At 40.5% G+C, this 24,365-nt stretch overlaps 1 protein-coding gene across 1 annotated transcript; it reads right to left on the reverse strand.

Moving 5' to 3' along the window:
• Nucleotides 1–260: 260 nt before the first annotated feature.
• LOC144248280 (3'-5' RNA helicase YTHDC2-like) lies at nucleotides 261–22,368 on the reverse strand. The gene is made up of 21 exons (XM_085568001.1): nucleotides 22,094–22,368; nucleotides 20,908–21,101; nucleotides 19,109–19,308; nucleotides 18,336–18,436; nucleotides 18,017–18,033; nucleotides 12,130–12,147; nucleotides 10,776–10,886; nucleotides 10,473–10,614; nucleotides 9,441–9,543; nucleotides 8,143–8,270; nucleotides 7,338–7,393; nucleotides 5,814–5,921; nucleotides 4,576–4,724; nucleotides 4,051–4,186; nucleotides 3,568–3,694; nucleotides 2,543–2,608; nucleotides 1,572–1,756; nucleotides 1,325–1,421; nucleotides 1,161–1,248; nucleotides 981–1,061; nucleotides 261–341 (listed from the first exon to the last, which is right to left on the reverse strand). Exons 1-21 carry the CDS (start codon nucleotides 22,366–22,368, stop codon nucleotides 261–263), a joined length of 2,463 nt encoding a protein of 820 aa, XP_085424127.1.
• Nucleotides 22,369–24,365: the final 1,997 nt, after the last annotated feature.

Genomic DNA, 24,365 nt, shown 5'->3' on the forward strand with positions numbered 1-24,365 from the left:
TGCCAATATGATTGATTAAACAGGCATTTGTTGCTACATAAACTTCTGAGCCCTCCCCCACAGTGCTGGGAAGAATATAATCATGGCCTGTTAAGTCATGGATAGCTTGGAGAAAGTGAAATAGGCAGTCCTCTGCCCATAGACATGATGTGAAAACATCCCACTGGACATTGTGACTGCGGGTGCTACGTGGGAGAAAGAGGAAGGAGAACAAATTAATGGGGGGAAAACAACCCAGACCTTTGGGAAATGCCTGAGCATCACTTTTCTACAACTTGGGAGATTATTCCAAGGAAATACATGCTGACACCTACTCGTCTGCAGAGAACCAGTGTTGGCCTCTATGCAACACAACACCAGAATAGGCCAGAAACAATTACTGTGTTGTGTGGTTTATTCTAAACATAAAGGACTGTGCATATCTGCAAAATGGGAACCGCTATGAGGCATTTATTACCTGCCTTTTCTCTGGATAGCACTGGCTTTTGAAATCCACCCCATTTTTAGCACTGTAGCACAACTCAGTGCATCAAAAGACTTCTAGAAAAACAAAGAAAGGAATACAAACTGAAAACTTAATAGGGTACATGAAATACAAGTTACTAGTTAGTTAGATTACCAACAGGAGTTTTCTAAAAAGTATGAAATAGTAATATATACAGCAGCTTCTGAGACAAAGGTACCTTCTCAATTTCAAGTGAATTAATGAGGGTATCTCCTTTCTAGTATCTCAATGCTCCGCAATTTTTGAAATTCAAGATTTTCAAGGTTTTTTAGACGGATAGTTTACAGTATTTGTCTTAAAACAAATGCATGTTGAAGCCTTTCAGAAAGGACTGTTGCCTGACAGGCACTAGGTCTCAGCTAGTAAAAGCTTTTTCTCACTTTACTGTAAAGTAATAAAAAAAAAAAAAAAGTTCTCCAAAATTTATACACTGTGTGTTTTAGAATCACACTAGGAAAATTTAAGGCAGTCCTACCTCTTTCACCTTGCCTGAGTCAATGACAAACACCACATCATTGACTGTTATGCTGGTTTCTGCAATATTAGTAGAAAGAATCTGCAAAGAAAAAACCCAAAACCACCAAAACTATAATAACTGCAAAAGCAATGGCAAAATAGGTCATTGTGGCATTGGAAAAAGTCCTCTAATACTTGCAATTTTGCGGATGCCAAAAGGTGGACTTTCAAGCACTTTCTTCTGGTCCAAAGTCTGCATACTTGAATGAAGCACGAAAACTTGGTATCTAATGCAAGACAAAAGGAACATTTTAAGGATCCTTAAAAGAAGCAATGAAAAGCCACAGTAACTAAAGGTTTTACCTGTGAGCATTATCAGAAAATCTCTTGTCATCCAAAACAATGCGGTCCCTCAGGCTCACTATCTCATCATACCCAGGAAGAAATATTAAAATTGCTCCTAAAAAAGGAAGTGGGTTTGCAAAGTTAAACAGAAAATTCAAATACATGCCGAATAGCACTCAGAAGGTTTTAACGTCTGTGGATTGCTGAAAAAAGAGCATGATTATCAGAAGTCAAATCCACAACCACTGGTTAGGTATTTACCTACCTGCATCAGAACTATGACAGATGCTGTGAAGTAAGTGCATTATCAGATCCAGATCCACTTTTTCATCATCAAAACTGTGATGGTAAGCTGTCAGTAGCTCTCTGTCCTCTGCACTAAGGTCACTAGCACTCTTTTGGACCAGGGAACTGGAACTTTCATCCATGTTTCCAAATCCGAATGAAGCGCTGTAACAGGAAAATACACCAGAATCAAGGCTGCCCCTTCGGGTTTGCATTGAGCCATCAACTCAAACTTAGATCAAGACCAACATGACTATTGGTCTTGAATTCTGATGTTTAAGTGTAGCAGAAGGGAATCACCATACTATTACTGTTTACTGATTCCAATGTTAACCCAATGAAGGATGCCACTTTATTTATTAGTGGTAACTTTAGTTTTCTTCAACTTCATTGAAACACAACCATAAGCAAAGGAAAGTATAAAGATACTTCTCGTTTATCTGTTCAAGTAAAAATATTTGAGAGATACGTCTTCTCCAAAAATTTCCCACTAGCAGAAACTACACTAAAAGAAATTATAGTAGAGATAATCTTTACAAAACACTACCACAAGTATGATAACTGTAAGTTAATCAGAAAATCATTCTTGAATGGCCTAGTGTACACATTACTTCTGCAAATTTTCTTTAATATGCCTATTGCATATAAAAAATATAGATAAAAACACATTACAGATTTGTTTCCAAAATAAGCATGTGAAAAGAAAATGGTACATAGTATAGAATTAGCAAGTTGTGCAAGCATAAACAATATGCTATTGAGTACAAACTTTTTTGCTGTTTATTTTTTGAAATACTCCTATTCTTAAAAAAAGGTATTGCTATTAAGTCCAGATTTTAGAGCATGAAAAGCTAAAACCTGTTCTGATTAGAAGAACACAAATCTCAAATTTCCCATCACAACTCTATGTATATCATATACAACTCATTCTGCAAAACAGTTACAGCTTACCTGTAGGATTCCAACAGATGAACAACCTCTGTCTGTCCAAAGTGCCTAGCCCAGTCCACAGCCATCCTGAAATAGTTGCACAAGTATTTTTATTAGACTTTTCACTTCAAAAGATGCATATGAAGAGCACATCAGGAGAGGCAATTGACATCAGACTTTTGTACCCATTTCTGTATTGACATCAGTACTGTTATTGCTGGATCTGCAACTTCCCATTTGAAAGTGCTTCATAGGTGTTAACAGCTGACTTTTAGGTGACTACAGTTCTTTACCACAATAGAATGTCAGTTTTACACAGGAGCAAACATGCACAAGGAAGTGAGGAGGAAGAAGGTGCCATTCCTTTAAAAATGGTGCAGAGATCAGACCTGCCTGTTTGCAGTATCCTTGAAGTCATCTCAAAAAGTCACACCCCAGGCATAACATCTGGCTATTTCATGTCTTTCAGAAGCTGTCCTTCTCACTATGCAGTTCACTCTTTTATCTTTAAATTGCATTTCTTCCCCAAGTTATTCAAATGTTAGTACCAAATATCAGACCCCTGGAATCCTAATTCTTATCATTCCATACTACAATTATTTACTGTACTTCCCTGTTTATATGAAGACATACTCCATGACCACAAAACCTGAGTTTCTACAGATTCACAAATATTTTTACATGCTACAATATATTTAGAAACATAACAGAAAGATCTTCTGATATGTGTAACTCCATGAAAATAGCAATTGCCAAATATTTTGGTCCAATTCAGTAGATTACAGTTGTTCTACTAACCAGTATCTTAAATAAGACCTACTGAAGCAAAGTTTATAGCTCACAATCAAGACCATGTAATTAAGAATTCAATTTAGAATTTACAGAAAACAATGTGATTATCAGGAGTTAGAAATTGTTGAGGCTGTCAAAATCTATAGTTCTTACAGCAGTGTGATAAGTTAGCAAATTAATTTAGATGATAAAGAATTTTCTTCCTCTCTCCTATATTGACAAATAAATCTATCTTTTGGTTTCTCTGTTTTTACCAGCCATTAGATGATTTGCAGTGGATACTTGCTCCCATGCTGATCAACTGCTCTACTTGACTCAAAAAGCCTCTCCCTGAAGAAATCATCAGAGCAGTCGCACCAGTTTCACTGTGCCGATAATCAACTGAGAAATAAAAAAAAAAAAAAAAAATCCAGCAAACCCAGTAGAAATGTTATTTTTTCATCTAAATATAGTACAAATATTGCTTTCAAATTCCAGCCCAAAGAGAATTTGTTTCCTCACTTTATCTCTGAAGTTAGTTCATATGAATTCTACACTGTTTTAGAAACACACTTCTGTCAATACTTCAAAACAACAACTAACTAAACAACTCATTATTTCTGCTAGCCCTATCATTTTTTCAGTCAGCATCAGAATGCAAAGGTTAACACCATTTGAAACTGGAGATAAAAGTAGCCATAAAAATCTAAGTACATCTGAGGTTGCTTTTTTCTTATGTAATAACACATGAAACTTACCACTGACATTTTCAGTTAAAATAAGATTTAACAGCTGAGCAAACGAATCAATATCTTTATGCAACCAGATGTCAGAAAGACAGGAATCCATTTCTTTTACTATCCACGGTTCAAGGCAATTCACATCTTTTTCAGTCTGAAGATAAAAAACAATATTGAAAGTTTAATCTTTTCCAAGAGTTGTCTTTATTCTCATACATTACCCACAAAGAATTGCAATGGTTATTTTTCCCAGCAGCAACAGAAACCCAGCACTCAGGTATCAGTTCATGCATTGATTTTGTCATACGCAAGTACGAACACAATGGCAGTCGAGCCATTTGATCTGAGGAAAAGCTGTGTGCAACCACCCGAACTGAAGAGCACACTTCAGCTAGAGCCGTTCATCCTCATCAAGTAATCTTTAAAATACGTTAATGTCCTGAAAGACTCGACAGAACTTTAGAAAACAGATTTTAAATGGATAGTAATACAACACAAATATAAACACCTGTAACATCTCTTCCGACTAAAGAAAAAACTTACCAGTTGATTAAATACTGTGTCACCGCCATCATCCAACCGTTTGTACTCCTCATTTGTCCTTGGAACCGATTTTTGTCTCCGAGATGTCCCTTTGTTAGTGTTATCTTGAGCTGAACACCACTCAGCAAGAGTGTTCTTCTGTTTCTCTTCTAGAATGCAAAGTATTCCCCAAGAAAGTTTTAGAGTCATATTTATTATCCATTGTCTTCTACTAAAAAAGTTAGTCACAGCAGGTTTTACCAAGTTTTACCCATTCAACATCTTTTTTTAGTCTAGAATGCTCCTACCAGTCCAACATAAATGACATGTTTAAGGGTACCCAAAGTGCACTGCACCCGGGCTATAAAAACAAGGTAAAACCCAACACTTTGCTGTTTAACCCCCCAAACCTCCATTATTCCAAACTACTGCATTCAAAGTATCTTCCTTAAGTAATCACCTTCTACACAATCTCAGGCCAGATCTTTTTCCACAAATGGAATTCTGAAGACAAGTGATATAGTCCCTGCATGTAACAACTTACTTTTCTACACTAGTGGAAGAAACATCAGAAAACACCAGTGTCCTAACTGAACTTTTCTGACCCCAGTGATCAGAGATGAGCACTGTGATCAATATCCAGTTAGGACTGGATATTGAATGTTATAGCTTTGGGGTTTGCATTTTCTACTTTTTCTTTAAATAATCACTGGGATCATTACTTTCAGTTGCCAGGAAAACTTCTGAAGCAGTATCTACTTAATTTAAAACCAATGATGTTTAGCTCAAGAGTGTTAACACTTAAAAAAATGCATCCATGCCTGAAGAAAGCAGTGAAAAATGTTACTGAAGGGAATACCTTGTCCATTTAGTGCAAGATGTACAAAATCATGCCTGCTTTAATAGCTGCACTTTAATTTGCACCCAAAGGTACAGACATCCTATGCTTCTTTAGTATTCATGTGGGCAGAGCCCCCAGTTATATATAACTCTACAGCATAATAATTAGAAAAAAGATGACATTTATCAACTGAGTGAAAACAGAATGCAACCACTGAATCAAAGTGATTTTTTTTTTCTTTAATTGCATAAACTATTTCCATAATGTAAATATTGAGAGCTTAAAGATACTTGCTGTCATCTAAATTACACTCATTTAATCTCCTGACTCTGGAATTTCAACAGAAAATAATCCTGTTAATTGTTTGTTCAATCAATGATTCTCATTGCCAACCCTTAGAATTAACAAGTCCGCTGACCTTGCTGCTTCTTTTCTTTGTACTTCACCATCTCTTTGTTTGTATACCCAGTGCTTCGTAAAATGTCCTCCAGAAACATCTCTTTAACTTCAAAAGGTCTCCCTTGGACTAAAATAGAAAAAATCCGTAAAAGATCATATATTCACCAGCTTCACTTACAGAATTAATTTTTTAAAAAACTACCTTCACTGGAGTTTATTTTTCTCAAAACTGTACAAAACAAAACATTTCCAAAATCAAATGCCACCTTGTTTCTCCATAACCTCTTCAATTTTATGAAGTGTTCCAGCAGGAGATGTTCGGAAGATTGACAGTTATTAACTACAATTTTTTTTTAAACGAGAAAAAGAAAACAGCTGTTTTTGTTTAGGCTTACAAACAAGAACTTGCCATGTAAATCTGCCATCTGGATTAAAAATGTAATTAATTAATAAGCAATTAATACAGCTTTTTGCAAGGTTCCACACAGAGACAGTACATCTTTGAACTACTGAACTACTGAACTACTTTCTTTTCATGAGAATCATGTGAGAAGGCAGCCTTATATCCATGTCCTCTACTAATTCAGCAAAGCTGAGCTTTCTTTACTGAATACTTCTTGACAGATGAGACATCCCAGTGGCCTTTACCTTCTGATAATTTATCCTGATTTCTTTTTCAACAGGACTGTTTTTTAGACCTTATCTGTCAACATTGCAGGATGCTTTTTGCATGAAGATTAAAATCTCTACATTTTGATTTCTTGTTCCTTAACCTGACTCAGGAACACTCAGGAATTTCCTTCAGAAAGAACAATCCACAATTCACATACTTTTAGAAGCTGGTCACAGAGGAAGCCTTCCAACACTGATCACAAACTCTGTGTACTACAGCGATCCACAGCTACAAGATGTGGTTTCTGTGGTCAGGATTTTGTCAGCTGTATTGCTGAAGGAGACTCAAACCTTGTATATTACATTAACAGAAAAAGCTACTTCTTTTAATTCTTAAATTAACAAAAAAAAAAAAAAAAAAAAAAACAACGGGAAAAAAACATATTTTGAATTGTTATTGGCCTGTTACATAACCAGCACAAACACTGTGGTAAACTGGAAAGACTGGGAGAGATTGCCAGCAGATTTTCCAACACAAATTGACCGATCTGAAAGAACAGGAAGCTGCAAAAAGACTAAACTGGAAAGTCATACAACAATCACAACTGAGGCACTCCCTTGCAAAAAAAATTCAGAGAACATGAAATCACGTGTAATTTCCAGATTCCTGTCTCCAACAAGCTGCAAACCTTATTCAACTGGGCAAAAATTCAAAACTGAGAACTAAACAGTTCCATCTGCAAAAAAAGGAAGGAAAAAAAGGTTTCCTCCTCACAAACATTTGCTAAAATAAACCAGTAAGCAATCCCATTTCCTAAAACCATTGAGATTTTTTTTTAAAAAGGCTGACATGCAGAGAGTCTACCTGATTGCCAGATAAAGCATTTCTCTTAAAAGCTACCTTTCAAAACACATTAAAGTTGGACATTACTGTTGAAAAAGTAAGAGGATTGCAAGGTGCCAGAGGAGGTCACCCATGCAGAAAACCTGCAAGCCAAGAGGGTGGGGCAAAAACCGCAAACCCACAAAAACCCCCCATCTCCCACGCATTTACATTTTGCCTTTACTTAAGATCAGTCAAATGAAATTAAACCAGCAAATAATGGTAACTTTTCTTTGCATTTGAATGTAGTCTAACTGCAGGTAACTGAGTCTGCAAACAAACTAAGCGAAACTGGATGTCTTTTCTGAATATTTACCTAGATGAACAACTACTAATTTTCCTTAAATCAGAGAATCATGTGATTCTTTTTTCATGTGAAACTCAATCTGCCTAAGCCTGTATTTCTGAACTGAACTGGTACAGTTATTTGTGTTTTATCCAGTAACCAGTAACAACCTTCAAAAAGCCTGAACAGTAAGATCCTACTGGAATGCACTGATATATATCACACTCATGTAGCTCCTAAGTCCTGTATCAGCATGAAGACAGAACTTCAATGACCTCTTCCTCCTTCTTCAATTAAGAGTGGAGGGGGGCAGGATGTACCTGCATTTACAGAACTCCCAGTGACTAAAACACTTCACTTTGAATGAGGTGCAAACAGTCAAGAAACAAGAAACCTGCATACAGAAAGAACAAGGATTCCTGGAATTCTCAGTGTATTAATCATGTGCCTTTACTCAGAATAATTTGCTACAGTTTAGTAAGATCTGTGAGTCTCAGGGCAGGTATACTCAGACTTAAGAGTTAAGATCAAGACTTACTATGTATTACTGGGCAGCTTCCAAAATACCTAATAAAGAGATTTGCATCTAGAGCAGCACTAGAGAGAATTAGTTTTAAATTATTCTGGTTTTGCAGCACATCTCTCAGTTTTATTAGCAAGAAGTCGCTGAACCTATCCCTCTCATGTACTTCATCCTGTAACAAAAGGGGAAAAAAAGAGATAAAAAACCATCACAGATTCACAACTTCTAACAAAAACAAACTTCTCTAAAAAAAAATACATGTTTTGGTGGCACATTACAGAGGCCTTAATATGTGTGAGTCTAGTTTAAGTAATAGGTTTTTTTAAAAAAACTATCCATAAAGAAACAAAAATGCCTCAAAAAGTTTTTATCAGCGCTGAGTGCATTACAATGCTGAAGCTGTAAGCACCTTAACTTTAGAGGCTAAAGTGAGTATCTGAAACCTCTCTGATTTTGTATTTGAAGCCAAATTTCAAGAAAACACCACAAACTACAAATCTTATTTTAATAAATTCTCACTTCACCACTGATAAGCATTTAAAAAAATGTATGACACCACATAATCAGAAAAACAGACAAATTGCTTAGACAAGTCATACACAAAGCCTGTAAGTTAAGGCACATAACTGATTAATCATCTTTTTCATTCTTCTGTTTTGATTTATATTATGAATGAAGGAAACAAGGACTCAAAATACAAAGTTTGTAGGCTGACATCAAGAATGTATAAATCATTCTCATGCTTTTTTAACTCTGATAAACAGGCAGGCACCTAAACTTACCTTTTCATCTTCAGTACTTAAGTCTTGCCAAAAACATTCTAGTTCCCTTTACTTATTCAATTCCATCATAGGAATATTGACATAATCACAAATGAACAATCTGAATACTTTGCTAGCAATTAGACTCCACATTATCTAGAAAACTCTGGGCAAACAAATGGACTGAAAACCTGTATTGCTAAAACAAATGGTAAGAGAAAATCTGACACAATCACATTGAACCACATCAAGGTAAGCCTCCCTAAGGATTTTCTGCTGACCATGGAAGTTCAGAAATATTTACACTTCTGTCCCTCTCCACTCCTCCTGATTCCACACTTAACCATTGGCATGAAAATAAGATATTTTTACAGGAAAAACGCAAACACACAGAAAAACACCAAACTGCACAAAACATGCATTCTACTCTGAGGACTCAGAAAGTCTTTGAAGTTGATTCAGATTCTACCAAACAAAAACACCTAAAGTGCTCAGCAAATTTAAGTAAAACAAATGAAGACCTCATTTTCCAAAGCAATACATATTGCTCCACCCCACATGAAAGACCACAGGATGCTCACCACAATAACATGGGTCACGGTGGAGAGAGTGCTGTCTCCTGCCATCAGCGTGCCAAGGAGCATGTCATTAGTGCAGAATGTTACCAGCGTCTTTGGAGAAACCCTATGGATCACATCACAGAGACAACTCAGGGGTTTGCACCATTTAAAGCTTTCCATGGATCAAAAATTAATGCAGCTGCTGACCAGAAGAGAAATTACAGTTCCCTCCTCAAAAGATTAATGCACACCACTTGTTTTTAAACTATGCCTTTTCCCAGACATTTCCTAACAATTTGTAGTGCTTGCATCTCAAAACTCTGGACAATGTATTAATTGAAAGAATAAGATTCAATTTTAATAAATAAGGAAGTAAAAGAAAACTGTGAAGAAACCCTGCATGTCATTCATTTTACTAGAAAATTCCATGTGGAAAACCAGGTTCCAATTCCTCAGCCTGTGCTTGGATATAGCCTTTGTACTTGTCTACATGTGGTGGGATGAGCCAGGTGCCTACCCAAGCCACTCTATCTGTCCTCTCCACAGGCAAGGGAGAGGAAACATAAAAAAATGACTCCCAGGCCCCAGAGAAAGATAAGGAGAATGTGGGTCTCTCCCACGGGAAAGTGGGCTCTCCACGAGTTTCTCCAATATGGGTCCTTCCCATCGGCTGCAGTTCTCCAGGAACTGCTGCAGCACAGGTCCTTTTCCACAGGGTGCAGTACTTCAGGAACAGTTTGCTCCAGTGTGAGACCCCACAGGGTCACAATCCTGACAGCAAACCTGCTTCTGTGTGGCTCCCTCCCTGGGGCCACAGCTTCTGCCAGGAGCCTGTTTCAGCACAGACTTCCCAGAGGATCACAATCTCCTTCAAGCATCTACCTGCTCCAACACAGAATCCTTCACAGGAGGATCCCTGCTGCACCACGGACCTCCACGGCCTGCTGGGCCACAGCTGCCTCACCATGGGCTGCACCATGGGCTGCTCTGGCACCTGGAGAATCTCCTCCCCTCCTGCACTGACCTTCCTGTGTGCAGAGCTGCTTCTCTCACATGCTTTCACTGCTCTTCCGGAACCGCTGCCTCTGTTGTGCAGGTTTTCCTCCCCCATTCCCCACTGTCCCAGAGGCACTATCACCATCGCAGATAGGCTCAGCCTTGGCCAGAGGCAGGTCTGCCTTGGCTGGCACCGGCTCTGTCACACACGGGAGAGGCTTCTGGCACCTCCTCACAGAAGCCTCCCCACAGCCTTGCCTTGAAGACACAATTCATTACAGCTGACTAAATCACAGAGGCATCTGCTTGATCCTCTGGTTTTTCAGGAGGTGAAAATACTGAAATGTTACAATTCTATACCTGGGGCACAGTTAGCTGTCCCAATAACAACAGCAATTCTCACTACTCCCTCTGCTACTGCCATCCTAAAAGAGCTGAAAAGTTCCTCTGTACTGTACTCTAAGCTTTTCTCTGGAGGACAGTTAAGAAAACCTTAAAAATTACGTTTCTGTGTTACTAGAAACACCTCTCAACATCTCCACTCCAAATTTCTTTTGTCCACAGCTCAAAATATTGTTATCTCCCCCTTTCAGTGTTTCCCTGGAGTAATTGTATTGATTTTTCTCAAGCTGGATTTTCTGCACTGCTTCCAGTAATTCTACCATTTTCACCTGACTTTGCTCTTCTTCTGCCAGCATAGTACTTCCATATATTAATCATCCAGCTTATTTGTGACACATCTTCACCAGCTCTTCTAATCTCCTAATATCTATGGAGAGTTTTGTGGATGAATGGCTTCGTGAGAAAGGACATGACTACATGCAGTTAGTGAAGCAGTAGCTGAAAATTGCACAGTGCAGCAATAGCAGATGTAGCAATAATATCTTATGTCCTTGGCTAAGCTGGTTCCCAACAGTAGAATGTTCAGCAAAAGATAAATGTAAGGGAAAACAAAGCAAGCTTAGAAAGCTCCAAAGGCGGGATTGACCTGTTTTTCATACACCAATGATGAGCTTAAATTTTGCAATATGCATAAGCTTCATTATAACGGGTATAACTGTACATGTGTGCTTGAAATAAACTGAGACTTGTTGACATTATAGAATGGACTTGTCTCCCGTCATTTTTTCCACAAAATGGTGACCCGATCGACGTGATAGGCACCACGGTGGAGTGACGAAAAAGGGTTCGGGTCCCGATGCAGCCAGGACGGCAAAAGTGCTGAATTGAAATAGAGTGCACCGTGTCCCAGGTGACTGCAGAGGCAAGCCTGGCCGATATGTGCTGCCGACGACCTCGGAGGGCTGCAACAGCGCTGACAATATAGGTATGGAGAGGCAAGCAGCATATGATTTATTTACTGCATTCTTGCAGAGAAGGCAGATTAAAGGCATTGATTTGCAAAAAGATCTGCCAGGGTTATTAACATATGGGTATTCTAAGGGGTTCTTTGTAAATCCTCATACAGTACATGAGTTGTCTGAGTGGCGTAAGTTCGGGGATAAACTGTGGGAGGAAGTTTTAGATGATGATAAGACAGCTAAAAAGTTGGGAAAGTGGTGGAAGGTAGTTCACAATGAGTTATTATAACATCAGGCAGAAAAGAAAGCTGCCGGGCAGAGAACTTCAGCACTAGAGAAAAATAGAGGTTTTAGCGGGGAGGATTGGTTGCCTGGTGTTTCCATGCCACCTGCTGTGTCTACAGTGGAGTTACCTCCATTGCGACCTGTGCCTGAGGACACGGAAACAGAGTCACGTTGCGAGCCCACGGCTCCTCCAGCCCCCTCAGAACAGAAATCGACAGTTTGTCAAAGTTTGTCTGTCAGTAAGCCGACCCCTAGGGCAGAGTCTGACCTAACGGAGGCTCTGGCCAGGGAACGGAGGGAAGTTTGGGCGACTTTGGCAAGAGAGGAGCTGGACAAAGGAGATGGGCAGGCTTTGGAACTAGCAGCAGAACTGGCTTGTCCTGTAATTTTTCAGCAGCAGGCAGGCGGAGGGTTAACAGCTCAGATTACACCGTTTAGATTGGAAGTTGTTGTCACAGTTGCGAGCTACAGTGAGTCAATTTGGAGTTACTAGTGAACCGGCTAGGCAGATATTGGATTATGTTTGGAGTACTAATATATTGCTACCAGGAGATTGTAGAAGTCTTGCTAAGCTGATTTTCTCGACACATCAGAGGCTTTTGTTTGGTGCACACTGGCAGGCAGAAGTTAATGAAGCTGTAGCTATACAAAGACAGCCTGGAGATCCCCTTCATGGAGTAACTGTAGATGAATTAATGGGCTTAGGACCATATTTTCACACTGAGGCACAAGCTATGCTAGGACCTGAGAAGTGTCGAGAGGCAATGCGACTAGCTCGAAGGGCTATAGATAAGGTGAAAGACCCAGGAGGTTTGCCAGCGTATATGGGAATTAAACAAGGAAGGGATGAGACTTTTGGAGCGTTTATTGATAAGGCAGCGGCAGCAATAAAGAGAGCTGGAGTGCCTGAGTTTATGCGTGGATCATTGTTGAAGCAGTGTGCTTTGCAAAATTGTAATGCTTCTACAAGAAGTGTGTTAAACACATTAGGAGCTAATTGGACTATAGAAGATGCACTAGAGAGGATGGCTACTATACCAACGGGGCAGCAGGCATTTTTAGTTGAGGCTATTAAAGAGCTGGGGGAGGGATTGAAAGAGCAGGCAAAAGCTTCACAGACACAAGTGTTAGCTGCTCTTGCACCCCTCCAAGCGTCAGTAGCAACCCAGGGAAATGTTTACAGCAGCCGTATGAGATGTTTCCGATGTGGAGGGACAGGACACGTTCGGCGAGAATGCTCTGCTGCTGGAGTATGGTGTCCTAAGTGCAAATCGGATACTCATAACATTGCTGCCTGTAAGAGGAGACCGGGAAACGCCCGAAACAGCGCGAACAAGAGCAGCCGCGCTCCGACACAAATAGCTGCTCCAGCCTTTCCAACAGCGACACCTTGCGTCCAGCCACAAGAGGGAGCCTCGGGATGGACTTGGCAGCCGCAGTAGAAGTGACTTTAATGACACCACAGCCGCAGAAGGTCCCCACTGGAGTTAATGGACCTATTATAATAGAGGGCAGGACAATGGGAGCTTTGTTATTGGGAAGATCATCGGCCTCTATGCTTGGATTATTTGTGCTGCCTGGTGCATTGATGCAGACTATACTGGTGAAATTATAATTATGGTTCACACTCCATTTCCTCCTATTCGGATTAATAAAGGACAAAGGATCGCTCAATTGGTTCCTCTGGAGCAAATTACTAAGGCTGTATCCTCACGGAAAAGCCGTGGAGGAGATGGATTTGGATCTACAGGAGGCTTGACTCTATTAACTTTGGATCTGAATGACAGACCAAGAAAAGAGGTTTTGTTGGAGTATAAGGGACAAAATGCATGCTTACAGGTTTGCTGGACATGGGTGCTGATTCAAGTATTATTGCACCACAGTGTTGGCCTGCACATTGGCCCTTACAGCCAGCTGCTACAGCAGTAACAGGAGTTGGAGGTTTAACTCTTGCAAGTCGCTCGCCACCTCTTACTGTCTCAATAGATGGTAAAGTCATAAAGGCAATATTTTCTGTTGTTCAGTTACCACCTACGGTGCAATGCCTAGTTGGGCGAGACATTTTAACACAGTTAGGGGTTGTCCTGACAAAGGAGCACCCTTTGGGATAATAGCCATTGCTTGGACTTTCCCAATTCCCATAATTTGGAAAAGTGATGAGCCTATATGGGTAAAGCAATGGCCTTTAAAAAGGGAAAGTCTGCAACATGCTCATGCCTTGGTCACTGAACAATATCAACAAGGGCATCTGAAATTGTCTACAAGTCCTTGGAATACCCCTATCTTTGTAATCAAGAAAAAGTCAGGGAAATACCGCTTGTTACATGACTTGCGGGAGGTTAATAAACAGATGGAGCCAATGGGTGCACTACAGCCAGGTCTGCCTAATCCAGCAATGCTACCTGAAGGATGGCCTCTATGGATAATAGACCTCAAAGATTGCTTTTTTACAATAGCTTTGCATGACAGGGATACAAAGCGCTTTGCATTTACTTTGCCAGCTCTGAACAGAGAAGGTCCAGATCAAAGATTTGAATGGACGGTTTTGCCTCAGGGTATGCGTAACAGCCCTACTTTATGTCAACTTTACGTAGATTCTGCATTACAACCATTGAGGCAACAGTGGCCACAAGCTATCATTTATCACTATATGGATGATATTTTGATTGCTCAGCCTAAATCATTTACGAGTCAACAGGTTAAACATGTACAAAACTTGCTGGGACGTTTTAAGCTTGTTGTGGCCCCAGAGAAAATACAGTTATCTCCTCCTTGGAAATACTTGGGATGGATATTGTCTCAAAGCTTGGTAACGCCTCAGAAATTAGAACTGAAAACTCAGATTGTTACTTTAAATGATGCTCAGAAATTACTAGGTGATTTACAATGGCTTAAAGCCTTCCAAATGAACTGTTAGATTCTCTTAGACCCTTAGTGAAGGGCACAGACCCAACAGCACCAGTGACCCTTAATCCTCAGCAGAAAAGAACTCTTCAGCAAATTACAGACTGTGTGGTTCAGGGTCTAGTACATCGGCGAATACTGGGAATCCCGCTTAATCTCACTATATGGTGTGGTGAAAAACATTTGCTGGAAGCTTTAACCCAGCTAGAAACAAAAACGGGGGAGATAAGGGTGTTGGAATGGCTATCCCCTCCACTTCAGCAAACAAAGACTTTAATTCAAAAAATTGAACTGTTAGCAGCTTTGATAAAACGAGGTCGTGAGAGAATTTTGCAGGTTGATGGGCGAGAGCTTGAACTAATACAGATTCCTATGAAAAAGGACTCTTTACAATGGTATTTGGTTAATAGTGAAGAACTGCAGGAAGCTCTGCTAGGAATAGGAGGTGCTGTCATAACTGAAAGTATTAAAAATCCTCCATTACAGTGGATTGGAAAATTGAGTTGGATGGTTCGGCCACAGAGAGAAAAGGAGCCGATTCCTGGTGCAATAACAGCATACACAGATGCAGGGAAGAGGTCAAGAACAGCAGCAATTACATGGCAGGAGCAGGGAGTCTGGAATCATGAAATTCTTACTGCAAATGACTCAGATACCCTTCAGACCTTGGAGTTAGCAGCTGTGGTTTGGGCTCTAACAGTCCTGAAGGGGCCTTTGAATATTGTTACAGATTCCTTGTATGTAGTTGGTGTTGTGGAAAGAATAGAGGATGCTGCTATCAAGGAAGTACAAAATCAGAGACTATTTGAACTGTTCATACAACTTCAAAAAGCAGTAAAAATCCGAGAACATCCTTATGCTATCATTCATATAAGAAGTCACAAATGGGAAATTGGCTTAGGAGAGGGTAATGCCCGGGCAGATAAGCTCGTCACAGTGACTCAAACTTCTCCTTTATCAGGGCAAATGCTTGCCAGGGAGGCACGTTCTATGTTTCATCAGAACGCAAAAGGGTTACAACGGGAGTTTGGAATATCCCATGCAGATGCCACTGCTATAGTGAGAGCTTGTCCTATCTGTAGTCATCATAATGGGGGTCATGGCATGGGATGGGGAGTTAACCCACGAGGTCTTTCATCTAATGAACTCTGGCAGATGGATGTTACTCATGTAAATAGTTTTGGTCGCTTGAAATATGTTCACGTTACTATAGATACATATAGTAAATACATCTGGGCAACAGCTCAAGCTGGAGAAAAAGCATTACATGTTATAAGGCATTTGTGTAGTTGTTTTGCAGTAATGGGAGTGCCAAAGCAGATTAAGACAGACAATGGTCCTGCATACATTGGTGGCAACGTGAATAGATTTTTAAAATCATGGGGAATTAAGCACATTACAGGAATAGCACCTTCTCCCACTGGACAAGCAATTGTAGAAAGGCAAATGGAACTTTGAAGAGATATCTGGAAAAACATAGAGAGATTGGAGATGTTCAGGAAAGATTAATGAAAGTGCTCTTTGTTCTTAATCATTTGTGTGTATTTGGGGATTCAGAGGCACCACCTGCAATGAGACATTATGGACAAAAAGAAATAAGCAAAAAGGGCAAAGAAGTATGGGTCAGGTATAGGGACCCTAAAACAGGTAATAGTGGCAACCCTGTTACCAGGAGAAGCTGCCAGAAAGGCTATGGTGTTAGCTGAACAATTGGGATGCTGGACTAAAGATGAACTTAACAAAACATCAGAGGTTTTAGCTATGCTTGCTATGGATGTACAAAGTGTAAATCATGCTGTACTACAGAACAGAGCAGCAATTGATTTTTTGTTGTTAGCCCAGGGACATGGATGTGAGGAATTTGAAGGAATGTGTTGCATGAATCTCTCTGATCATTCTGTATCAATACATGCTAAGATTAAAGAACTACAACAGGGCCTTCATCAATTAAAAGAAGAAGATGGTCTGGGGATAGAAGAATGGCTTAAAAGTTTAGGGATCGGTCCTTGGCTAAGAACTTTTATCATGTATGTAGTAGGAATCTTGATTGTTGTTTTACTACTCTTGCTGATTTTGCCCTGCCTGTTTAACTGTCTTCAGAAGCTGGTAGAACGCATGGTTCAAAAGATGTGGACAACTAACTTAATGGTCCAAAACAAAAACGGAGGAAATATGGAGAGTTTTGTGGATGAATGGCTTAGTGAGAAAGGACATGACTACATGCAGTTAGTGAAGCAGTAGCTGAAAATTGCACAGTGCAGCAATAGCAGATGTAGCAATAATATCTTATGTCCTTGGCTAAGCTGGTTCCCAACAGTAGAATGTTCAGCAAAAGATAAATGTAAGGGAAAACAAAGCAAGCTTAGAAAGCTCCAAAGGCGGGATTGACCTGTTTTTCATACACCAATGATGAGCTTAAATTTTGCAATATGCATAAGCTTCATTATAACAGGTATAACTATACATGTGTGCTTGAAATAAACTGAGACTTGTTGACATTATAGAATGGACTTGTCTCCCGTCATTTTTTCTGGATTTTCTGCACTGCTTCCAGTAATTCTACCATTTTCACCTGAGTTTGCTCTTCTTCTGCCAGCATAGTACTTCCATATATTAATCATCCAGCTTACTTGTGACACATCTTCACCAGCTCTTCTAATCTCTTAATATCCTTGTGAGCTTTCATACACATATTTGAATTCTTATTGTGGCTTCATTGTTCAAGTGCATTCATTTTCACCAGCTATGTGTTATCTTTGTTCACTCAAGCAACACAACCTTTAGCCATCTTCTGGTCACTCATTATCTCAACTGCTGGCCTTTCCCTTAAATGTCATTTCGCTACACGGTGCAAAGATGTAAAAACCCCAAACAATCCATTCATGCTCTGCTTTACAGACAAATTCATCAAGTGATACTGAAATCTCTACTTTTACATCACTTCATGTTTTAAACACAGCAGCTGAAGAAGAATACATTTAATCCAGACTAGACTGATAAATAATGCTCAGCTTCATCAGTCACATTCCAATTTTTTTGTTTTCCCTTTTATGGCTCCTATCAACTCTCACTACATAACATTTGTTACAGCATGCTGGTTTTCACACCTACCTTCAAAGCTTGCAGACCTTTTGAATCCACACATGTTAAAAGCAGAGGGGGGGGGGGGAAAGAAGAAAGTGTAGACTTGATCTGAAAATCAGACAAGGATTTCCATGCAGAAGAAATCAACAGAAAATACCTGAGATTCAGTTCTGTAAGACAGCCTTCTACATCAAACTGCAAAACACAGGAAGAAAGCCATCCTTTTCACCCTTACGTATTCCTTACCTGCAGTAACATATCCCACCTGTGAGGCTGCAGTTTCAATGTACACAAGATTCATAAGACCAATACAAGATCAACCGACACTTAGAAATATCATTGGTACCTGCTCTCTAACCGGATCTGGTAACCAATTGTCTGGCCAATCTTCTCTCTTCTTTCTGCTGCCACTCTTTCAGCCACTGCAACAGCTGCTAAACGTCTTGGCTGAGTACAAAACACACGACAGGGAGTTCCATTCTTGTAGCAGTCATCAAGGATAAATTGAGGGATCTGTAAAGAAGTGGTTCAAATTTGCTTTTTGAGAAAGTCACAGCTTTGTTAGCACAGGGAAACCATTAACTGCATATCAATATTGCACATTGCAAAAGACTTTTCATTACAATTATCATAGCAAGCATATCTGAATCAGCAGAAAGTAAATTTCTAAGTATAACCTATTTAGGTTTTTTTTAAAGAAAAACCTTACAGTTCCTCCCTCCTTCTTCAGAGAAATCTAAAAAAAAAACCAAAGCCCTGCAGATAATCTCACATTTTAACACAAAAAATAGATTACTCTGGATACTAAGAACAGAACTAGCCTTAGAAGAAAAAGGGTTATACAAACATCACAGCTACTTTCCCTTCAATATTTTGTATTATTTTAATGTAAAAATGGTATCTACCAGAAAATTGTAAGGAATCATTTTTGCTTCTAGTACCTATCTAGAGGCTTAGTGTTTCAAAAGCAAGAAAATAAATTGGAACAACATTTTCAATCACACAGGAAAAGGAAAGCCTTGAAATAGCATCAAAGTACCCCATATCACAAATGTTACACAATTGGCATTAGTTTAGAATAAATACTGTTATAGTTTTTATTTCATTGAAGCAACATACCTGCGTCGTTTTTCCTGATCCAGTCTCTCCTATAATCAAAACAATTTTATTGTCCTTTATGGTTTGGACAATTTCTTCCTGTTTTTCAAGAACTGGTAGTGACTGCCTGAAGGAATCAAACTCTGATTCCCCTCTTTTCCCTGGGACCTGGGGGATACCATCATTAAGTCGACCACTTGTCTTGTTTACTTCTTTCTTTTCTGTGAAGACAAGTTAAAAGGTCATTTATGCAGACACAGAGGAAGGTCACAAAAACACTGCTCAAAAATTGTACTTAAAAATTAACATTGCTGGCTTTTTATGCATCCCTGTGGGTAAAGTGACAAACCCATCACACATTTAGACGTCATATTTATAGCATGTCCTGCAGTGCTTGCAATAGATATTTTTCAAAACAGATATTACTTTCATAGGTATTTTGAAGAAAACCAGACTCTTCCAGAGCATTGCTCCAAGTCAAAAAAGCCTACAAAGAGCAAAAGGAGAAACAAACTAAACCAGAGAATATCAGCCTGGCGTATTTTGGTGGCCTTTGTATCTGCGCCCACATTTCACACCTGCAGTTCCCCCTAGAAATACACACTGACAGAGTTAAACCTTTAAGCTATTCCACACATTTGCCTGAAATCATACCAATGCAAGCATGCTGTATCAAGAGCCCTGGCCCCCACGCAGCAGTGCGATGTGTTAGAAAGCAGTGCATAAGTAGCCAAAAAACAGGCACATCTTCTGAGGGAGCTACTTCACATCCATCATTGCAAGTGCTACTCTATAATTCCTTGAGAATTATTCTCTGGCAGAATGAAAAGTTTGCTGTAAACTCAGTTATACATATGTAATGCCATTAACAGATTCATATTCTAAATTTCAAGCTCTGTTGTACCAAGACAAACAGACTAAAAGATCAGGAGAACTAAAAATACATTCTTGAGATGCAGAGAAAGGCAAATATTAGACTGTTCATTAACTTATCCCTTACATTCCTAAGACATTGCATTTCAGTACTTTTATTACAGATTCCCTCTGGTTCATATAACAATCCTATTAAACAACTAAAACAATTGGAAATAACAGCAAAGAAAGCGCTTCAAGAAGAGACACCACGTATCAAAAACATGCAATTAAACAAGGCATACCGGTACAAATGTTTTCTGTTCACTACACCCATCTCTGCACACAGAAACACAGTGCAACTCTTCCACTTGTAGCTGCTAAAGCAATAATCTAGATGAAAACCTTGCTTTTAAAAAAAACCCCAACATTTCGACAGAAGTTTGTCTTTCCGTGAACTCTTCCATATTCAAGAAATGAAGAAGTCTGGACAGTAGTCTCTTAAGGACCAAATCTATTTTGTAGAGATGAAGAAGTAAAAACTGAAATTTTTGATTTATCAAGGACATTAATTTCTATAAGCAGAACAGACAACCTCATTTTCTAATATAGGCATTCTTATGGCATCACAGTAACACTGACTCTTCAACCCCACCTCATAGTTACTTCTGTGAAGCCACATTTCAAAATGTGCTTCCAAAAAGATTTGGCTGGAACTGGCTCAAAGATTCTAAATTAACACAACACAAGGTGGACATCTCAATGTGCATGATATGACTTCCCAAGTTCCTCACAGCACCAGTTATAAAAGACCTTAAAAGTAAGGAAAATTAATGCATTTGTTTGAAGGTGTCTGTTAGGACACCAGAGCGGACAGAGCAGGAAGAGGTTTGTTTTGTCACTGGGTTGCAGGTAGTTTCGAGTGGTGTCGATGGACAAGTCCAAATCAGAACACATGCTGAACGTACCAGATTCAACAGCACAGGCACTTCCTCGCTCTGTCCTTGGCAGGAGCTCCGCGCGTTCCTTATTTGTGACGGGAAAGCGCTGAATTAGGCTCCGAACGGCGTGTTTCGTACAGAGAGCCAAGTCACAAGTCATGACTGCGTGTGCCTCTGACACATCCTTCTTCCCTACAGTCAGGTATCGATTGGCTCCTTTTCTGTCGGGGGGAGGGGAAACTTATTTTAGGAAAAAGGAACCTACTCTAGGTTAACTTTTATCTGTCAGGGTATGAGATGCTAAGCAAAATCTTTGGAAAAAAAAACAGAAATCACAGTGAGAACCTTTTTTAACGGAGCCATTAAATCCACAGAGTATAAAATCAAGCTGTCCCAAAATGCATGTCACAAGCTTTTTCAAGCATGCATACAGCAATGAACAAAGATGCTCATATGTGTAGCTACTTTTACACTTTTTTCTCTAACACTATTCCTTGTAGCAAGTTGAGGATGTTGAAAACATCAATCAGGTTATCATTAGTCTTGAAATTCTATCATCTGCACCAAAGAACTGAAAACTGTACCCCGACTCACCCTTTGCTTTTAGATACCAGTCCAAGAGACTGACAGAGCCGGTGAACAAATGCTCTTTCAGTACTAGTGAAACTAGAAGGAAATTCCATCTCTAGAATGATAAATAATAATGAAAAGACAGTAACAATGCAACAGGCAGTAATCTTGACAACTCAATGTTACAGAACCACAGAATTCTTAGGATTGGAAGGGAGACCACCCAGTGTAACCCCCCTGCAGGGTCACCTGGAGCAGGTGACAGAGGAACACATCTAGGGTTTGGGATGTTTCCAGAGGGGGAAATTCAATGCTTTCTCTGGGCAGCAGTTTCAGTGCTCTGCCACTCTCAAAGGAAAGAAGCTCTCCCTCATGTTCAGGTGGAACTTCTCTTTGAATTTATGGCCATTGCTCCTTGTCCTGTCACCAAAAAGCCTGCACCGCCTTCCTGGGACTCATCTTGGAGATATTCATATGCATTAGTGAGATCCCCTCTCAGTCCTCTCTGGGCCAAACAGGACCAACTCCCACAGCTCTCCTGATGAGAGACCTCTCATCTCAGTGGTCTCTGCCAGACCCGCTCTATCAGCTCCCTGTCTCCGTGCTGGGAAGCCCAGAGATGGACACAGCACCCCAGCCGTGCCTCACCAGGGCCGGGCAGAGGGGCAGGATCCCCTCCCTGACCCGCTGCCAGCGCCCTCCCCACACCCGCAGCTGCCCCCGGGCCGGGCCGTGCCGCGCACCCGCCTCGTCCCCGCTCCGGAACCGCTCCAGGGCCAGCTGCGCCGCTATTGCCACCACCTCGTCCACGCCGGCGGCCCCGAGGGGCTCGGCCCGGGCGCGCACCGCGGCGGCGGCAGCCCCGTCCCCCGCAGCCCCGCCGGGCTGCCGCCGCGGGACCCGCCTGTGTCGCGACATGGCCCCGACACGGCCCCGACACCGCCCGGACCCGGGGCCGCAGCCGCTCGGCCCGAGGGGCGCCGCCGGGGCGGGGCGGGGCCGGCTGGAGCCGCCCGCAGCCGAGCCGGCCCCGGCGGGAGGAAATTGGCGCTTTTCCCGCCGCTCGGGGGGCACGGCTGCCCGAGCACCGCGCTGCGCGTGTGGCTGCGGGCAGAACGCGGCCCTGCTCCCTGTCCCGTCATAAATTACCTGCTTTCATGGCATGGTGTGAAACGTAGCTGCGGCGAGGGTCATCTCGGGCCTCAGCCTCCTCGCTCGGTAAAGTGTTACTTGCCCTGCTTTTCCTGCTGTCCTTTGACTCCACGCTGAAGACACGAGCTAGAAACTTAACCAAATCCACTTGGGCCTGACACAGGCCTCGGTACTGAAGGCTGCTGCTTCGGAAACATCATTAGGTCAGAAGGAGAGTACTTGGAAGAAGAATAAGCTACTACTCCTCAGTTGAAATGGGCAATTAAATAAATAGAAAATAAACACTGTCTGATGTAGCTAGCTGAAAAATAGCTCTTAAGCGACCTCCAGCAAGGCTTTTACAAAGCTAACTTCAGCATAATTCTGCACTGAGAGATTACACTGGAGCGGAACAATTGATCTGTTCTAAGGTTACTTTAATTTTTTTTTTCAGTTTTTCAGTTCAGGTATCTGACTATGTATCTTCAATCAAAGTACAAAATGCTAGTTCCTCATAGCTGTTCCTGAGACATTCAGTACTGCCACCTCAAAGCACATCACAGGGAAAATTAAACACGTCAGCTGAATAAGATGAGCATTCCTCTTATCATCCTTGGTATCAACAAGGAAAAATGAGAGTTCATAACTAATTTGAAAGAGTCACATCTTTACTTAAGAACCCAGATCTCTTAACAGTTTCTACCTCTTAACAGCATCAGCTTGCCTTCCTACAGACAAAAAGCCCCATGATTCTGAAAAAAGATTCCTCGGCTCAATTCTGCTCTCAGTTTGCAATCCTGTAAATACAGCAGTGCACAGAGATAACTGTTGGGTTAGGGCTCATCTGTATGGCTAAATGGTGTGAAGCCTGAGTGCATCCTGCATAACAAATTCCTTAATACATGCCCTTCTCTTTTCATTGCTTTTTTGACTCTCCAATGCTATTAGAAGGGTGAAAAAATAGGAGAGTGTGGTCAGGCATGCACTGCCTGCTGCAGCCCTGCTGAATACTGAGTCGCAGTCTGCACTCAGCATATGAATGAGCAAAGAATTGTGCCTGACCAAGCTCTTAGACATGGAGATTGTATTCTTTATACGTATTCTCCTAGTAAAAATTACTAGCTGTGGATTTTCGTATTAGAAATAACAACCTGTAAGTATTTAAAAATTCTGCTTTCATGATTGGCCTCAGAAATACCTTCTGGCTAATGTTTACTCAAAACAAATAACCCCTGGAATAAGAATTATTTTCTTGTATTAACATACGTCAAATGCCCATGTATTTTTTATAAGAAGAATTAAGAGGCAGCACAGTTTTACGCAAAAAATACATCTGCATGTTTAAATACAATTAGGCATTCTTATTTTACCTTCCCTAGAGTCACTTTTGCTGACTTCTTTTCAGTTTGCAGAACATTTTATCTCTTGTAAACACTCTTATGTTCCACAAAATATGCCAGTTCTAAGAGAAAAAGAACTGCAAAGGATGTTGGTGAAAAAGTAGTATCTATTATGCACTGTGTTAGACTGTGTCAGGTTTGACTGTAAAATAATTAGTCTTTCTGGTTTTTGTTTGTTTGGGATTTTTAAAATATTTTAAGTGGTGTAAGACTTGCTAGCTGTTGAAATATGATGCAAGGATCACTGGTAAGCCAATTCTTCAAGATCAAGTTAATGAAAGAGCACAAGATATATTTATCTTTTCAGTTCCTTGAATAATAAAAAAAAAACCCAAAAAACAAAAAGAAGCAGAAAACCCATAAAAAACCCAAAACAAACAAACA

Source organism: Lonchura striata, chromosome Z, assembly GCF_050655825.1.
Source record: "Lonchura striata isolate lonStrDom1 chromosome Z, ASM5065582v1, whole genome shotgun sequence".
In the NCBI taxonomy this organism is placed as follows: domain Eukaryota; kingdom Metazoa; phylum Chordata; class Aves; order Passeriformes; family Estrildidae; genus Lonchura; species Lonchura striata.